The following is a 19984-nucleotide window of genomic DNA, read 5'->3' on the forward strand; positions in this document are numbered from 1 at the left end:
TCTCTTTCTCGCTCTTTCCTTGGGGGACACAGAAGACCTTGGGTATAGCTCATCTCCATAGGAGGCGTGACACTAAGTGAAAACTGTTAAGCCCCTCCTCCACAGCTATACCCTCAGCCTGGAGAGAGAGGCTGCCAGTTGCGTGTCCAAGTAGTGAAAAAAGGCAAAGTCCAAAAGTGGAACCAACAAGCCAACTACCCAACGGGTAAAACAACTCGGAAACCGTGTAGAGAAAAACAAAGAATGGGTGGGTGCTGTGTCCCCCAAGGAAAGAGCGAGAAAGAGATTTTACTGGTAAGTTATACAAAAATCTCGTTTTCTCGCCCAGTTTCCTTGGGGGACACAGAAGACCTTGGGACGTTCAAAAGCAGTCCAAAAGGGGGAGGGACCACAGCACCAAGGCGAAGCACCCGAAGGCATCAAGAAACCGCCGCCCGCAGACCAGGCGGCCCAAGGCAGCACCTGCCGAAGCCAGAGTAGGCACCCTGTAGAACGCTGTAAGGCAGACCAGTGACCGCCTCGCACAGACGCATGGCCGAAGCCAAATGCCTCCGGCCCAGGAGGCACCGACAACTCTGGTGAAATGAACGGAGACACCAAAAGCAGAACCCTGCCCTTGGTGCGGTAACCACAGCAATAACCACAGTGAGAAAGCGGAGGAAAGCCACCCCGGAGGCCACCAACCCGTTGCGCGGACCTCCTAGAAAACCAAGTGACCCAACGTCGACAAGAGCCGGAGATCTCCAAGTAAAAACCGCAAGGCCCAAACAACTCCCAAATCTGAAGAAGAGTCCGTTCCCGGGGGTGGAAAGGGGAGGACGAAAGCCTCGTCAAAATGAAAGACAAACACCACCTTCAGAAGGAAGGAAGAGACGGGATGGAGAACAGCCCTGTCCTGAGGAAAGAGAAGGCCCGGAACAAGAAGGGCCGCCACCCAGGCACCCGCCAGAGACACGACGGCTACGGAAACATAACCGTACAGGACAGAAGGAGTAGAGAGAGCTTCTGTAACGGCTCCAAGGGAAAGACTGGAGTGCCAAGAGCCCAGTATGCAATGCCCAGGGCGGTACCCAGGGGCAGTACAAGGGAACCCCAAAGCCGCTCCATGGAAGAGGGTCCTGACAGGCCCAGAGGGCCGGGGAACGCTGAAAGGGGAAGGACAGCGCCGACACTTGACACTTCAAGCAACAGAGTCCCAGTCCCAGATCTAGGTCGGACTGGAGAAAGACAGAACCATTAGGAGCGAACACTAGCGAGCACGCAAGAGTCGCCTGGGCAAGCGGGTGAAAACCCAATGCGAACAGGCGCAGACCCGAAACACGGGCAGTACGGTCGGCAAAAACTGGTCCCGTCGGCCCCCGAGCAACGTTGTCCTGTAACCACCCGGAGTGGGGGAGCAGAAGGACAGACGGAAAGGAACCGAAGGGTCCGCCCAGTAACCGCCAGGACAAGACAGGCTAAAGTCCATGTCGATGTAGCCACCACAGGAAGACGTCCTACAGTCCCGGTGTGGGAGATCTAATGACAATCTCGACCGAATGGGGGTTCCTCCCAAGTTACAGCCAGAGTGAACAAGGGAGACAGTACGAGGCCAAGAGGAACATCAGAACCATCCACATGAACAACCAAGCTCTCCCCAGATGGGAGGGCAGTGAAGGAACCGCCACTGAAGCACGGCCGGGGCAAAAGCCACACCGGAGGGAGCCGAGCCGAACCGAGCGGGAGCCAAGCAGAGCCGGCGAGAAAAGGCAGTCGAGACAGAGGCCGGCATAACACCCTCCAACCGAAAGGAGGAGTGGGCAACAGGGAAGCCATAGGACAGCTCAAAGGCAGAACCCCGCTCACTGAGACGCCCGGTTCACTGCCACGCAGAAGGCGAGTACCCTGAAGAACCCAAGGTGGAGGTCCTACGGACCTGGGTAAGCGAGCACCCAAGAGAAGCTGGGTGACCATCCCGAGAAAAGCGGCCCGAACCCGGTAGCGGACCAGCCTGAAGCGCGGAGGGGGCGCCAAAAGAAAAGACTCATACTGCACGACACCCGAAGAGGAGGAAACAGTAGCAGGCGAGGGAACAGCAGCCCCGCCAGAGCCAACGCCGAAAACGAGTGGCACTGCAAACGGCACTCTCGACCCAGTGACCACTTGCGCCGGGAAGCGAGTGCACGGGAGAACGAAAGGGCACCTATCAAAGAACCACGAACACTCCCCAGGTGGAAAGGCCAACGGACATGGTGGATACCGACCAACGGGACCACAATATACAGGCCAAACCAGAGAAACGAGCACCACCCAGCTCGGCGAAGTAGAGAGCAGTAGAGCCCATCTACTATATCTAAGGAATACACCTTTGAATACAATGGCATTCTTTTAATGCTTGTATGACAGCACCCAAGGGTTACACAGGTGGACAGAATGATCTCTTTAGAGAAGAGCGCAAGGCCCGTGACAAGCACCACATCCCAAGAGAAAAAGAGGGAATGTCGCAGGAGGAAGTGAGGCATACGTACGAGCAGCCCCGCAAGCAGTGAGAAGGCCAACCCACCTATGGGAGGAGAAGGCATACACGGCCCAAACAACGGACAGAGTGCACCAGAAATACCGCTCACCGCAAAAAAATAGACACCCAGTGAAGGGGATCAGCCACAGAGTCCAACAGTATCAACGGAAGTGCAAAGTGCAACCTGAAAGGGAGTTATGCACAAGACATCAGTATGGCATGCGATGGAAATGCAGGCAGGCCCCCCAGAAAAGGGGGAAACGTATCTGGCAACACTGCAGCTGGTAAGAATGCAAAGGCCCGTCCCAAAGGGGGGATGCCCAAGGCCAGTAACAACTTCAGAGAAGTAGAACATACCATAGTCTGCCCAGAAGGTGACCAATCACATGGCCGCACAGTACCCAGCGGGAACGCAGGAGGGAGGTCCGCCCAGTGAAAGGGGGACATGCACGGGGTTATCCAACCATTAAGCGAGTGCGCAATAACCCACCTAACACCGAATACTGTGAGAGTGCAACTACTCCACAATGAAGGAGAACATGCAAGAATCCCGCACAGCATATCACGGACAGCCATGGGTCACGTGAGGGTGCAAATTTTTCGCCCATGGATGAGGAGGGCCGTGTATGGCCCGCAACACATCCGGCGAAAGAGCAGTATTCCACCCAGAAAGGGGCGGGGTAATGCACACGGCCGTCACCGCATCCAGCAAAAATGCAAGCACCCCGCCAAGGATGCGGGACATGCACATGGCCAGCAACGCACTGGCGAGAAAACAACCACAGTCAGCGGTGTTGTGCGTATGCCGCCTGAGGAAAGGATACATGCTCATTGCTGGCAGCGATTCCAGTGAGTGCAGCACACCACCCAAGGAAGGGGTCGTGCACATGGCCGGCAGCGAATCCAATGATAGTGCAGCAATCCACCTATGGAAGGAGTTCATGCACATGGCCGGCAGCAAATCCAGAGAGAGTGCAGCATTCCGCCTATGGACGGAGGTCATGCGTATGGCCGGCAACGAATCCGGAAAGTGCAGCATTCCGCCTATGGAAGGAGGTCATGCCCATGGCCGGTTCATGCATATGGCCGGCAGCGAATCCAGCGAGAGTGCAGCGTTCTGCCTATGGACGGAGGTCATGCATATGGCCGGCAGCGAATCCAGAGAGAGAGAGCGCAGCAGTCCTCCTTTGGACGGAGGTCATGCGTATGACCAGCAGCGAAGCCAGAGAGAGTGCAACATTCCACCTATGGAAGGAGGTCATGCATAAGGCCGTAGCGAACCCAGCGAGAGTGCAGCATTCCGCCTATGGAAGGAGGTCATGCATAAGGCCGTAGCGAACCCAGCGAGAGTGCAGCGTTCCGCCTATGGAAGGAGGTCATGCATATGGCCGTAGCGAACCCAGCGAGAGTGCAGCGTTCCGCCTATGGAAGGAGGTCATGCATATGGCCGTAGCGAATCCAGCGAGAGTGCAGCGTTCCGCCTATGGAAGGAGGTCATGCATATGGCCGTAGCGAATCCAGCGAGAGTGCAGCGTTCCGCCTATGGAAGGGGGTCACGCATATGGCCGTAGCAAATCCAGCGAGAGTGCAGCGTTCCGCCTATGGAAGGGGGTCGTGCACATGGTCAGCATCGTATGCGGTAAAAGGGCAGTATTCCACCTACAGAAAGGGGGTCATGCACAAGGCCAGCCCGCAGCCAGAGAGAGTGCAGTATGCCGCCTATAATGGGGGGTCATGCACATGGCCAGCACCGCGACTGGAGAGGGCGACTAATTCTGCCTATAGAAAAAGGCGGCCTGCACCTGGCCAGCGCCGTACCCCAGGAGAGGGCAAGGGTCCGCCTAGAAAGGGAAACATGTATACCTGGCCAGTGCCACGGAGCGCAACATGCCACCTATAGAATAGGGGCAGGCATACGGCCAGCGCTCTAAGGTCAGGCTGCAGTATCCTGCGCAGCCAACATAAAATACAGATATTTCATATATATGATATATATTCACACTTCATTATTAATATTATTATATTTTTTATTTTATTTTAATTTTTTTTTTTTTTTTTTTTTTCTATTTATTATTGTAAAACACAGCCTCTTTTAGGCAGGAAGGGGCCACCATATAAGAGCACAGCCTCACTGAGAGGCTAGCCATCCCAGGGTCTCCTCCAGATGGCAGCCGTCAGCGTCCAAGAGGTTAATACAGATCGGACCTGAGGGCGGTGCAGCGATCCCCTGGGGGCGGGGGGACCTCCGGTGGGAAGAATTCGCGCCTGCGAATGCCCGCCCCCTCCAATCGAGGCCGGAATATTGCGGCCTAGTAGGCCGCGAAGCCGGGGCCTAAAGTTTGCGGTGCCCGGAGGTACCGGCCGGGATCTGGAGGGAGCGAAGCGGCGCATGCACAATACCGGCCGCGGGAGCCCACCCCGCGGGCCGGAGAATCAGGGGGCCCGGAAGAAGGAGTCCGGGATAGAACCTTTCTGCGGCGCCCGACCGACCGGAAGACAGCCTCTCCGAGCACCTGCGGTCGGCCGGGGTCCGCTGAACACCGCAGTCATGCCGGCCGCGGGAGCCCACCCCGCGGACCGGAAACAAGGGCCCTACGCCGCAGCAGTCAGGAGAGGGCCCAGGCCCTGAGCCGTCTCAAGGAGGGATGCCTGCGCACCGGTAAGGCGATAGGGGGGGGATGGGGGACCCTGCAAGGAGAGAGGCAGCTCCCTGGGCGGCATGATAGGGACGCCAGCATAACCCCTCAGTGGATGCACCTATAGTGGAGGGGAGGAGAGGGAACTAATAAAACAAACTAGGGTGGCCAGACCAGTATGGGGGTCAGTCAAGCAGGAGACCGGGGTGGGGGGGAGGGGGTCGTAGGGCTGGAGAAGCCACTCTCTCACCACAGCCGTCTTCACCCTCGGTCCGTTCCAGCAGGGTCGCCCCTTCAGCTACTGGCACCGTAGTGGCAGGACGCTGGAAGAGGGACTTGGCGTGCGGGCGACCCTTACGCTGGCGGGATGCAGGGGAGCTGGGCTGCCCTGGTCCACCTTGCCTTCTGTGGGGGAGGCAGCAGTGCGGATACCGGCACTGGCGCAGCTCAACCCCGGGAGAAACAGAGAGGTCTAGTGCGTCTCTGTTGTCCCGTATTCTGGAACAAAAGAAAATAAAAAAGTAAAAATCAAAAATTTTTAAAAAACAACAAAGGAGAAAACAGCCCTGCAGTAGCAGGGAGTGTCTTGCCTCCTTGGACACTAAGCAAAAACTGGCAGCCTCTCTCTCCAGGCTGAGGGTATAGCTGTGGAGGAGGGGCTTAACAGTTTTCACTTAGTGTCACGCCTCCTATGGAGATGAGCTATACCCAAGGTCTTCTGTGTCCCCCAAGGAAACTGGGCGAGAAAGTAATATTTTCACCTTCCAAACACCTGGTACTTCCATGGTCTCCCTATGTTTTTTTGTCTCCCAGCCTCCAGTGATGACCTATCGCGTCAATACATAATTACTGCAGAGGTCACAGGGGTTGGCCTGGCATTGCTGGAGGCTGAGCGTACAGAGACCACTGGGTGGCTAAATAGTAAAATCATAAAATCACGGAGAATAAGGCACTAAAACAATAGATGCAAACATAATATATGGACTAAGCCCTCACTCTAATAATAAAATCTGAGACTCTCAGCCAGTATATTTTGATCAAAATTCATCTGTGCCTGCCTACCAGCGCCAAGGTGATCTTAGTCAAGCAGGTCCTACTCTAAACCAACCTATGCCGTATGGATCTACATTCAGGAGAGCATACCCTGCACATATAGTGTGCTGCTCCTAGTAACCTCTATGTGTATCCAGCAACGATGAGCACACACAGCTATATGTACTACCTTAATCAAGGTCGCCCGTGGGATAGGCAGGGCAAAAGTGCACAAAAATGCTGCTCCCAAAATAGAAGCGCATTCATACCTGAAGGTGCCACTCCTAGAAGACTAATCAAAAATCACAGCAAAAGATACTGACTGTAAATAGTACCCTATTATAGTACAGTAGTACTATAGACCATTATCTGTATGGACAATAGGAAGCCTTTGTCATGCTTTTGTTGGGATGTAATTTACCATAGGTTAGAGCGATATTTATTGTGGCTGCAGGTTGGAATGCTTTTAATACAAGTTTTACTTTTTCTACATTATAATTTTTCAAACGTCCCATTGCAAAGTTAATGTTATATGGCCCCAATCTGTTTGCAGTGAGTCTCTGTGGCCCATAGAGGCAAGAAATGCCGCCATTGCCAATAATTGTTTTACCTGTCCCATCAATCGCGTGGGAAATGTGAGTATAAAACATCAGCTCATCCTCTTGAGCCTCTTCTTCTCTTTCATCATTTTTGTATTAAAGAAACTACAAAGTACAATTTTTTGATGAAATCCTTTTGAATATTTGTTTTCAGGAACACTTTGAAAATGAGTTTACTTCCGGAGATGGCAAGAAAGGTGACAGGATAAGATTACTGATGTTAACATTTGTGTGTGAATCAATGGGGACTTAAACGCGTTTATCATCACCTTGTTGTAATTAAGACATGCTTAATGAAATTTGTTCACGTGGTAGTTTAAGAGAGTGCTATCATTTTTATTTATTGGGTTACAAAATTATTTTTGTGGGTTTTTCAAATTTGATAATTGACACTAAGGTGAATTATTATAATGGATTCCCTAATTTCCTTCATTTTATTGTTTTATATTTAATATGTATAGTTTCAGTTACCGGGCGGTTCTGCCATGGTTTGTGGAGTTAGCAATGTCACTTTTCTATTTTCATTATTTGTATTTTATACTTTTTTTTAATTTATTTTTGCATATATTTTTTAACATAGTATGTCTCCATGAATTCACAACAAAAGTTTTGGGGAAATTACAAGACATTTTTGGTACAATTCCTGCACTTTTTTCTACTAAACTATGCTCTTTTCCCACTAAGCCACTCTCCACTGTTGAGTTAGGTGGAGTGTTTTTTCTAAACCTAGATGCACCAAATAAAGATAGCTATTTCCTCCGCCACTCCATTCATCTCTATAGTACTGTCAAACAGAAACCAAGCACAGTCCTTGTTTATCTCCATCAGACCCATAAAGATGAGTGGAGCTGCTGCATGCATGCTTGACCCAGTGGTCAGACCATCCCTACCAGTCAGAAACTTACCTCCTATCCTGCGGATAGGTGATAAGTGTAAATCTCTGGACAACCTCTTTAAAGTTAGCCATATACATGCAACAACTGTCTAAATACTCGTCCAACTGACAGCTATTTCACCTCAGCCTAACCAAGTATGACTCAATAAGGAGATGAGTATAATTTAAGGAAATACTATGATCACCGTCCAGAACCACAGCCAGCCAATTCTGAAAAAGTTACCAGTATTCATACCCACTCTGGTAGGTAGGGAGCTATGGCTACCCCTACCCCCAAAGCCTGCTGTGAAGCTGGATAGACTTGGCTGCTAGTGTCCTTGTTATATCTGTGATGTAAAGTAACAGAAAATTGGTGCAAGCTCGCTGGAAGCAAACCGACCAGGATGACCGGGGTGCAAAGAGTAGTATACAAGCAGGGTCAAAACCAGGAGAGACAGACTGCCAAAACAGTGGACAAGGGGTAACTCCAGAAACAAGCCACAGTCAGATTACCAGGTGAATCAGTAGATGAGAGGATCACCTAGAACCAAGCCATAATCAGATACCAAACGTTCAAATGCAATAGTAGCGAGTAGCAAAACACGCAGTAGCTAGCGTACAAAGTCACTGTCAAATGGCAGTCACAGAGATTCAGACCTAAATCCCCCACCTAGCTCTGTGATTGGACATCGAGCCAGAAACCTAATAGGTTGACTATGTCAGCATGGCAACCCTCCTAGCAAATCCATGCACAGTATCTTCTCTGGGTAAATTTCTGACAAATAAGCCACTGTCATACTCCTCTGGCAGTGGCTTATATCCCACGAAAACAAAGGATCAGATATGTTGAAATCCAACAAGCCTAATCTTACTCCCCCTTCCCTATGGTCTGACAGTGGTGGGTATGGCTGACTTTTATCTAATGTGTATGGCCAGCCTTAGTGGTTTTATGAACTTATATTTTTAGATATCCTGAAAGAAGTTGTGCTCTATAAATTGATGAAATTTACGTGACCCAAAACAGCAACCCATCTTGTGTAACTGCTGTATTACTCATCTGTATGGCATTTACTATGACAACCATGTTAATTAATGTTTTTTACTTTTCTAAAGCCCATAATGACTTTGGCTACTTTTATGGATCTAGCTACGTAGCAGCTCCTGATGGTAGTCGTACTCCTGGGCTAAGCAGGATATGTGATGGCCTTCTGATTGCCGAGATGGACCTTAACCTTTGTCGACAAACTAACGATAAGTGGAATTTCAAGGTTAGTACCAGCAGTAACAAAAATATGCAAAACCGCCCCCATAAATATCATCATTTCTTTACAGACAATCATGTGAGGGTATATTTACACATAGGAGTTAAGGTGTGGTTAAAACCACATTGGAAAAAACACATGCATTTTTGCCTACGCAGTTGTGGTTTTTACAGGTGAAAAATGTTAAATGGTTCAGCTGCAAAAATTAATCGCACAACAACCACTATGTGTGATGTAAGATACGGTTTTCCTTAGCTTTTGATTACGCTTTTCAATGTATTTTTAAAATTAGGTAGAATTGGACTAAAAGAGTACTATTTGTCTTTTAGGCCAGACTCACACGAGAGAGTTCAGTGCGAGAAACACGATACGCGTCCTGACCTCCGGTCCTCTGACAGGATCACACACCATTTTAAAGATTTAGAATTGCTTGCTGCTAGACTGCACACGCTTCAACGTCTTAAGGCCTCATGCACACGGCCCTTGTTTTGGTCCGCATCAGAGCCGCAGTTTTGGCGGCTCGGATGCGGAGCCATTCACTTCAATAGGGCCGCTAAAGATGCGGACAGCACTCCGTGTGCTGTCTGCATCCGTTGCTCCGTTCCGTGGTCCGCCCAAAAATATATAACCCGTCCTATTCTTGTCTGCGTTTTGCGGACAAGAATAGGCAGTAATATTAATGGCTGTCCGTGCCGTTTCGCAAATTGCAGAATGTACACGGACGCCATCCGTGTTTTGCGGACCGCAAAACACACAACTGTCATGTGCATGAGGCCTAATACTGTCTATCAAATTAGGGATGCTAGTGGGCAGGTTACCAGGTTACTTCAAATCCTGTAAAAATTTATCAGCAATTTCATGCTTTCTATCAAAAATGATATTCACCCTGTAAGGGATTGCTCTCTCTCAGGGGTCGGCAATGACAGGCTTCTCATCAAACAGGGGGTTTTCAAGCTCAAACAGTACTTTATTTGTCACACAGCACATCACACTTCCAAGTTTGGCATCACTTGGCACCATGAAGTCGCAGCTGCACCTCACAATGTGTTACATCAACACAAAACAATAAACCCTTACCCAGCTAGGCACTCACTATACAGAGGTTTCCCTAACTCACCTCTAGCTCAGTGTTCACACTGTGGTATTCGGCTTCGGTCAGACAGCCTCCTAGCTGTGAACAGTGCAACCCACCAGTCCTCCTGGTGGAAGCAGCGAAATACCTTGGGGGGATATGGTCCAGCAGTCCTCCCAACTCTGACCGTGCAACACCTCCCATTTTTCAGGCATCGCTGGGTCCCTCCAAACTCAGGTTTCCTCAGCCTTGTGGCCGGCCAGCCATCCTGGCTGGAACCACACAGCCTCTGCAGGCTTCCTTTTCAATTCCCTCAAACTCAGGCTTCCTCAGCACTGTGGCCCTCCAGCCCTTCTGGCTGGGACCACACAGGCCTTCTCCAGGTCTGTTCCCTGGGGCCTAACGCCTCGTCTCACACACTTTATCCCCAAGTGATTATCGCACCAGGCTCACCTCAGGCCAGGTGATCGTGGGGAAAACACAGCAAATCATACCATACATCTCCTCCAGTAGGTTTCCTGCACCATTCTAGGAGACATCTTCCATCCTCATATATGAGACCTGTCACTGCCTCACAACCCCCTATTGCTGACATAAGATCTGTTCTCAAAGCTTTACCTCTTCCGACATTATCATCATCTGATGCAGAGTTTCTTAAATTGTGCTATTTCTGTTGAGGAAATAGACTCTGCAATAATGTCCTCACGGTAAATCTCCAGGACTGGACGGATTTTCAGCAATGTATTACATTTTTTTTAAAGGGTATTCCCATCACAGACAATGGGGACATATGGCTAGGATATGTCTCTATTTGTCTGATAGGTGTGGGTCCCAGAGGTGGGACACGCACCTATGGCGAGAGCAGAGTGGTGACTGGAGGACCCCGGGGTTCCCGGAGTCCGGCCACCGCCAAGCACTCTCCCCATACAAGTGAACGGGAGCACACCGCGCTTGCGCGGCCACTTCTCCCATTTGTTTCTATGGGGTCATGAAAATAGCCAAGTGCTGGTGGCCCCATAGAAATGAATGGACGGCGGCTGTGCATGGGCAGTGCACCTTCCACCACCTTTCCCCGCTCCATACGCCCATATTGTCTGTGATGGGATAACCCCTTTAAGGATATTTTGCGCCCTAATTAAAATGCTTATGTAATTATATTCTTCAAGGTGGCGCATCGCCTCCAGACATGCTCACTGCTTTAAATTACAGTGATCTCTAAAACCGATAAGGATCACTACTGTGAATTGCTATCCCATCTCACTCCTTAACCTTTTCATGACTGGGCCTCAAAAAGACCTGAATGTCCATGCAACAATGGCATGAGTGTTGTATGGTAATGTTAAAGCTGGATTTCCATGTTTATTTCAAGCACTTTTGATGCCTGGAATCAAAAAGAATAGAAGACTCATTGGGGAATTCATCATTTGATTTGCACTTCAGTCTTAAAAAAAAAAAAAAAAAAAAAAAAAAAAGTTGCAAACTGCGGCACACATTTTTTGCACAAAAATGTTGCTTTTACCACTTTTCAAAAGTAGGTAGAAAAGTGATAATTAGATGATTAGCTATGCCAATTGGGTGTCCATCAGATTCATCAACTGCAATATTAAGAAAAAATTTGTTGCAAAAAAAGCGCACTTACTGCAGAAGAGGAACGGGGGGCATCTCTCTCAACAATGTTCTTTGTATAGATGCGCCAAATACCCTGCAGCGTCTGGTAAATTCATCAATGCTGACTTCAGCAAAAATGTATTTCTTCCCCTTGTGATAAATTCCTACTGAGATCTTTCCCTTCTAGGTGTCCTCTGTTTATGATCCATTCCTGGCTTCAGCTTCAAAACCTGCATTAAAAAGACCTGAACATGGAAACCCAGTCCAAGAGCACATTCACAGGAGGAATTTTCTGTGTGAATTGTGGCTTGTATTCTGCAATGAAATCTGCATCCATCCGGTCTCACACTGTTCCTTAATGGGAATCTAGCCTGATGTTAAGGCAGCCAGATTTTTTCCAAAGAAAAAGGGGTTCAGTCAGCACATCCCAATGCACAGGTGCACGCTGCCCCACTGACTGACCCCCTTTTTCTTTGCAATTTGTACTGGATGTGTGGCCGACTCCATTTAGTCTTGCACCCCTGACCAGCCTGTCTGCCCCATAGGCTGATTTTAATTAGTGTAAGGCCTCTTTCACAGGGGCGTTCCGGATTTGAGTTGCGTGTGCATTGCGGGAAAACTGCACGAGTAGGCACGCAATTGCAGTCAGTTTTGACTGCGATTGCGTTGCGATGTTCAGTTTTTTTCTGCGCAAGTGCAATGCGTTTTGCACGCGCGTGAGAAAAAACTGAATGTGGTACCCAGACCCGAACTTCTTTACTGAAGTTCGGATTTGGGTTCGGTGTTCTGTAGATTTTTATTATTTTCTCTTATAACATGGTTATAAAGGAAAATAATAGCATTCTTAATACAAAATGCTTACTAAAATGTGGGTTGAGAGGTTAAAAAAAAAAAAAAAATTATAATAATTACCTCACCTCATCCTCTTGTTCGCGCAGCCGTCATCGTCTTCTTTCTTCATCTTTCAGGACCTGCAAAAGAACCTTTGATAACATAATCGCGCTCACCACGGTCCTGAAAGATGAAGAAAGATGATGATGCCGGCTGCGTAAACAAGAGGATGAGGAGAGTTAAAAGGAGATTTTTGTGAAACTCACCTGTAAAATCTTTTTCTCGTCTTTTCCATTGGGGGACACAGACCATGGGTATAGCTTAGAGGTATTAGTAGGAGGGACACTATGCAAATGAAAGAGCTCCTCCTCCTCGGGCTATACCCCCCGACTCCACCAGGAGGAACTCGGGCGTTGCACAAGCAGTAGGAGAAGGAGCAAGAAAAAATCATGGAAACCATCGGACCAAGCCATAAGGTCCAACCAGAAACAGAAAAACTGAACTAAAGACCCCTCCTGCAACAGGAATAATGGGTGGGAGCTGTGTCCCCCAATGGAAAAGACGAGAAAAAGATTTTACAGGTGAGTTTCACAAAAATCTCCTTTTCTCGTACTTTTTTCCATTGGGGGACACAGACCATGGGATGTCCAAAAGCAGTCCATGGGGTGGGAAAAAATATCAGCACCGCCAGGAGGAACGCCCAACGGTCAAACAGGAACCACAGCCTGCAAAACCCTGCGGCCAAAGCCGCATCAGCCGAAGCCAGCGAATGCAACTGACAAAAATTTGCAAAGGTATGCAAGGACGACCAGGTGGCCGCCGTACACAGCTGAGACGCAGAGGCACGATTGCGTCTTGCCCAGGAAGCCCCCACCGCCCTAGTGGAGTGAGCGGCAATCCTAGCCGGGGGAACTCCACCACAAGCGCGACAAGCCGCGGAAATAGCCAAGCAGATCCAGAGCGCCATGAACGGCGGACGGAAGCAGTAGCCGCGAGATACACCTTCAGGACCCGTACAACATCCAGGGAATGCAGAGTGCGTTCCTTAGGGTTCACCGGAGAAGGACAAAAGGAAGGCAGGACAAGATCCTCATCAAGGTGGAAGGGAGAGACCACCCTGGGCAAAAAGAAGGGGACTGGACAGAGCACAACTTAATCCTGGTGGAAAACCAGAAAGGCTCCTGGCAGGAAAGAGCGGCCAGCTTCGACACCAGTCTGACTTAAAAGCTCGTGATGGGATGTGAACTCACAGCCACTGCATAATAGCCCAGAACTTTAATCACTACGCTATGTAGCTGTATCAGAAGCTATGGTCACAAGGAAGACCACTTTCCAGATGAGAACAGTCAGAGAGACCCTCCTCAAAGGCTCGAAGGGGGCCCGACTGCAGAGCGCACAGAACCAAATTGAGATCCCAAGGAGACAAAGGGGGAACATACGGGGAACCGAATGCGCCACCCCCTGAAGAAAGGTCACCACCGGACCCTTAAGAGCAAGGGACCTCTGACGGCCCGCGCCGAAACCTGACCTTACAGGGAACTAAGCGACAGTCCCTGCACAAGCCCAGACTGAAGAAAAGACAGTACCATCAAGATGGAAAAACGAAGGGGAGGGAACCCCGAACCCTCACAAAAGGACAGGAAGGCCATCCAGGTACGATAGTAAATCCGGGAGGAAGAAGACTTCCCCGGACTGATCATGGTCCTAACCACTGAATCCGAGAACCCCATCTTCATCAGGATGGCGGTTCCAACAGTCACGCCGGTAAACGAAGAGACCGTAAATTCTGGTGGAAGAACGGGCCCTGAGACAGTAGGTCCTGTCTGTCGGGAAGAGGCCATGGGGCGTCCGCCAGCAACCGAGCCACGTCCGAAAAACCACGCGCGGCGAGGCCACTCTGGGGCGATGAGAACGGTCGGATTCCCTTCCTCCTCGAACTGGCGTAGACCCTTTGGTAGGAGAGGAAAACAGAGGAGGCTGAAGTCCTGCCACGGAGACACCTGCGCATCCATCCGTACGCCTTCGGATCTCGGGCGCGAGCCAGGACCACTGGGATCTTGTTGTTGAACCTGGACGCCATTAAGTCCACATCCGGACGGTCCCATCTGTGGCAGATTTCTTCGAACACTTCTGGATGCAGAGACCACTCGTTTGGATCCACCTTGTTGTGGCTTAGAAAGTCCGCTGTCCAGTTGTCCACTCCTGGAATGTAAACTGCTGACAACACCGGAACGTGCGTCTCCGCCCACGTCAGAATTCTCTTCACCTCCTGCATCACCATCCGGCTGCGGGTCCCGCCCTGATGGTCGATATAGGCCACGGCCGCGGCATTGCCCGTTTGAACCCGCACTGGGAGGCCCGCAAGGAGAGAGGTCCAATAGGAGAGAGAGAGCGGAAAAAAATCGCCCTCAGTTCCAGAAAGTTGATTGGAAGGCGAGACTCTGCCGCCGACCAAATCCCTTGAACCGTGCGAGACTGGAAAACGCCCCCCCAACCCAGGATGCTGGCATCGGTGGTGACGATCGTCCAGGAGAATGCGAGAAAGGAACTCCCCGACCACAGGTTCATCGGGAACAGCCACCAAGGGAGAGCTGCCCGAACCCGCTGAAAGGTAAAGGATCTCCTGTTGCGCCAGGCGAGTGTGAAACTGGGCATATGGAAGGCCTCGAAAGAGGCTACCATAAGACCCAGGACCTGCAAGTATTCCCGAATGGAGAGGCACGGGGAGCGCAGCAGATGCGACACTGCCCCCTGGATCTGGGAGGACTTGAAGGCTGGCAGAATACTTTGGCAGCCGAGGTGTCCAAAATCATCCTCCGGAAGGAGAGCCTCTGGGACGGGAAGAGGCAGGAGTTTGGGAAAGTTACCAGCCAGCCGAACCGTTCCAGAGTCTGAACAGTGATCCGGACGCTGTCCTTGGTCTGCGGTAGAGAGGGGGGCCTCTATCCGGATATCGTCCCGATAGGGCAGCAAAGGAATGCCCCTGGTACGAAGAAGCGCCATGAGCGGTCCAGGACCGTGGCAAGGACCCGCGGGGTGGTCGCCAACCCGAAGGAAGGGCGACAAACTGACAGTGTCGACCCTTAATGGCGAAGCGCAGGAATCGATGGTGGGATTCCGCAATCGGGACATGTGATAGGCCTAGGAGCAGCAGGGCGGGCTGACTGGGCCCTCTAGTGCCGGGAAGGCTGGTGTAAAGGAAGGCCTCTTTGCGGGCGACCTGAGACCCCCGGCGGAGGAAGCAGGCGACGGCCTACCAGATGAGAAACGGCAAAAGGCATGCAGAGATGAACTCGTCCAGCTGATCCCCATAAGGTCTGGAAACCCCAAAAGGGGAGATTAGCAAGGGAACGCTTGGTGGAGGCGTCAGCGTCCCACACCTTCAATCAGATCTCTTCGCACTGAGTGACAGAGATGGCCAACCTGCGGGCAAAGAGGGAAACAATGTCCCTAGAAGCTTCGCAAAGAATCTTAGAAGCCTGAGACATCTGGAGAACCAACTCCAGTGTGTCAGTAGCCGCATCTCGTACCGCCAGTTCCTGGTGGTGGTGCTGTAACCACACCGAGAGAGCACTGGCTACCCCTGCTGAGTGAAAGGTAGGTCACAGGGACGCGCTGCCAGCGAAAAAAGGACCTGGAAGAGAGTCTATGCGTCTGTCTACAGCATCCTGGAAAGAGGAACTGACTAAGACAGGAAGGGCCATATAATTGGCTAATCCGGCCACCGGAGGATCCACCTTAGGGGGAGGAGACACCTCTCCTCGCCGTCAGCAGGGAAAGGAAAGTATATTCATGCGCTGGGTGGTCGAGAACCTTATTAAGACTACCCCAGGCCCTGGACATGACCGCGGAAAAATCCCTCATGGACCGGGAACATGGTAGTCTCCGACTGCCTGGACGGAAAAAGGGGGAACTCCTGACCAGTGGAAGGAGGAGAATCCCCTTGGAGAATAAAGGTGTCTCGGACAGTCGCCACTAAGTCAGCCACCCTGGTGGAGAGCTTAGGCGAGGGGTCCCGCTCCATGACCTAATCAGAGCCGGAAATTCCCCTTCAGACTTGCGCTCCCTAAGGGAGGGGAGAGTCGCCCGAACGCGCCTCTAGAGGGGGGGGGGGGGGTAAGGAGAGCCGGAGCCATCCGAGGAGGGATGCTGCTGCTCACGCTCCTTTCCACAGTAGTCGGGCGTCTTCTGTGGAAAACCACTTAGAGAGGTGGTTGGCGTCACAGGATTTGAAAATGCCCTATAGTCCAAAAAGGACCTGGCTCGTCCGAGCCGGATAATTCCCCTTCGGATTACTCTCCCCGAAGAGCAGTCCGAAAGCGCCACAGGCGAGGTGAGGGGGGTGGAGAGACGGAGACATCCGAGGTGGGATGCTGCCGCTCACGCTGCCTCTTCGTAGTCAGGCACCCACTGTGGGGACCACTGAGAGAGATGGAGTCGTTAGCGCCACAGGATTAAAGGACATGGTTGCCTTGGCGACTAAGACCAATTTAGCGGCCGCGCTGGACATGGCAGATGCCCAAGCGGGGACCGCAGGCTCCCAGGGACGTGGAGGAGGGGGGTAAGGCAGGGATGCAGGTAATACTTATCTGCTCCTGCAGATCTTCTCCCTCGACTCCAGGACCAGCAGGGATGCACCTCTTCAGGCTTCTGACTCCTTGTCCAGGAGTGCAGTGTTCTGGTGGAGGGTGGCAGCAGGAGACCCAGTAGCTGGTGGGATACCGGAGCTGCAGGTCGAGCCCGGATCCACTTGTCTTCTTTAGGGGGCAATGGAGGCAGCCAGGCAGCGTCCAAGGACGGCGGCGGGCATTCCACGGGGGACCAGGAAGGCGCCATGCCGACCTGTGTCCCCATCTAGAAAGAAAATAACAAAACGGAGTAGAGTGATGAGGAGCTGCACGGCCGTGAGCAAACAGAGTCTCCGGTGTAAGGAGAGTCAGAGCGGCATGCCGAGGCTCCGCCCCCCCGAACGCGTCATTATGGCGCGAAAAAAGCGCGCGAAACAAGCGCGCACGAAAATAAGCGCGCGCGTGAAAATATGCGCAAAAATAAGCGCACGCGCGAAAATATGCACGAAAATAAGCGCACGCGCGAAAATATGCACGAAAATAAGCGCGCGCGATTTAAACAAACACCACGACTCCCCTCACGTGGTGCAGCAGGGGTTAACGAGGCCATGGAGGAGCGGCCTGCCGGCGGGCGCTGGGAGAGCGCAGCAGCCAAGGCCCGACGAGAGAAGCGCTGAAGCCCACAGTTTAAGGGGGAAGAGATGCCAGTACTCCAGTGCCAAAATGAAGAAAGTGCCCCATCAGGATCCTTCTTCAAGCTCACCCAGGTAGCCACAGACAAACAGACACAGAGGGAGGGGGAGGGACTGGGCAATACTTATCTGCTCAGCATGCTCCCTCGATGTCCAGACCAGCAGGGATGCGCCTCTTCAGACTTCTGACTCCAATCCAGGAGAACAGTGCTCTGGAGGAGGGTAGGCAGCAGGCGTCCCAGCAGCTGGTGGGATGCCAGAGCTGACATGTTGAGCCTGGATCCACTTTTCTTCTGTGGGGGGATGGGAGGTAGCCAGAACACGTCAAAAGACGGTGGCAGACACTCCACGGGGGCCAGGAAAGCGCAATGCTGACCTGCGTCCCCATCTGAAAACAGAAAAAAATAACAAACAGGAGAAGAGTAAGCGTCACCTCCTTGGACAGACACTAAGCAAAGACTGAGTTCCTCCTGGTGGAGTCGGGGGGTATAGCCCGAGGAGGAGGAGCTCTTTCATTTGCATAGTGTCCCTCCTACTAATACCTCTAAGCTATACCCATGGTCTGTGTCCCCCAATGGAAAAAAGTACGAGAAATTTTATTTTTTTTAACCCCTCAAGCCACATTTTAGTAAGCATTCTGTATTAAGAATGCTAATATTTTCCCTTATAACCATGTTATAAGGGTAAAATAATACTGTAAATTGACTTTTATCAATTTAATAACATCTGATATCAACCATGTGTGAAAATCGCATTGCATCCGCACTTGCTTGCGGATGATATGCGATTTCCACGCATCCCCATTAATTTCTATGGGGTTTGCGTTCCGTGAAAACGCAGAATATAGAACATGCTGCGATTTTCACGCAACGCACAAGTGATGCGTGAAAATCACCGCTCATCTGAACAGCCCCATTAAAGTGAACGGGAACAGAGTGGGCTTAGCATGCATGTTGGTACCTGTATTCCCTGGATTTAATGGAGGCCATTACGGCACCAAAAATGGGAAATAGAGTGGACCCAGCATGCATGTGTAACCTGCATTCCGGGAATTTTATGGTGGCCGTTATGGCACATAACAGGTAGTATTTAGTGTTAGGTTCCAGTCGTACAGAGATCGCCTTTACATTTGGCAGACAGGCTCAAATAATTTCGTACAAAATGTATTTGCCAAGAATCTCATATTTACAAAATAAGCGCAGCATTAGCACCAGAATATTTTTTATAACTATGTCATTATTGTACGTTATTTGGTGTGCAGAGTGCTGTTCCATTGTGGGGGTTTTTTCTTGAGATTTTTTCCAAGTCATGAAAACATTGGAAACTTACGATTTTGTTTTTTCCCCATCATGCAGATGACTGGACGCCATGAAATGTATGCTGCTGAACTGACTGAAGCTGTGAGACCAGATTTCCAGCCTAACATTATACGGGAGTAAAGAACAGTGGCCTGTAGTCACACACAATACATACATCATAATAAATGTGCCCACAGCGTATGCTGCTTCCCGGTAATGTTATATGTTAAGTATGAAGTACCCTTCTGTGTGCTGGATGTGGACCACCAGTTCTTCCAGTGACAATTCCTGTACAAGGGGGAAAGTATAAAACAGCAGGTCTCTTTCTTTAGTCCAGATCACACATAGTCTGCAGAGAGTCTCTTCTCTAATGTAACAAGGACATTGCTGGATAACTGTAGGTTACATACTATAGGCACACCATCCTTCATCTAAAAAGTTAGATATTAACTATACTACAAGTTTACAAAGGATAAAACATAAGCAGCTACCTTTGTGCACTTGTCGCACCCAGTGAGAAATAAGTAATAAAAACCTAAAGGAAGAATAAACAAGAAATGTGACCACAAAGCCAAACACTGGGGGCAGCATTGACCCCTCTCAGTGATGAGCTGAACTGTCACATTGCCATTATCAAGAAGGACCAGGAAGTAGGGACTGAAGGGGATCGGTGAGCTGACATTTTACTTTATTTTTTTAAGCCATTCTTACCCCTTTAAACAAATATATATTTTTTTTACAGTTGGACAATCCATTGTAAGGGAGTTAAACCATGTGGGACTGGCCATCTCTCCCCAGTAGGCAGGTGAAGGAAGGATCAGGGATATTGCATGCCCGATTCCTTGGTACTGCAGGAGATAAGCTTCTGGCAGAGACGTCAGCTTGTGCCTTATTACCCCTTCATGGTAAACAGATGTATGCTCCTGGTCCCTTCTATAGTAGAGTTGGCCAATTTAGACTTTCTAAAAATACCATAAATGGTCATGTATGCTCAAATGCAAGCAGATATAAATGT

General features: G+C 50.5%; 1 protein-coding gene across 1 annotated transcript in view; it reads left to right on the top strand.

The window, feature by feature from the left end:
- The window catches only part of UPB1 (beta-ureidopropionase 1), a 32428-nt gene extending 13258 nt beyond the window's left edge, over nucleotides 1–19170 (top strand). The window contains exons 7-10 of the mRNA XM_044275506.1: nucleotides 6719–6800; nucleotides 6919–6961; nucleotides 8752–8906; nucleotides 19027–19170. Of these exons, the coding sequence (XP_044131441.1) occupies nucleotides 6719–6800; nucleotides 6919–6961; nucleotides 8752–8906; nucleotides 19027–19110 (364 nt within the window). The 3' untranslated portion in view covers nucleotides 19111–19170. The remainder of the gene's footprint in view (nucleotides 1–6718; nucleotides 6801–6918; nucleotides 6962–8751; nucleotides 8907–19026) is intronic.
- The last annotated feature ends 814 nt before the right edge of the window (nucleotides 19171–19984 follow it).

This window comes from Bufo gargarizans, chromosome 1 (genome assembly GCF_014858855.1).
Source record: "Bufo gargarizans isolate SCDJY-AF-19 chromosome 1, ASM1485885v1, whole genome shotgun sequence".
Classification (NCBI taxonomy): Eukaryota; Metazoa; Chordata; class Amphibia; order Anura; family Bufonidae; genus Bufo; species Bufo gargarizans.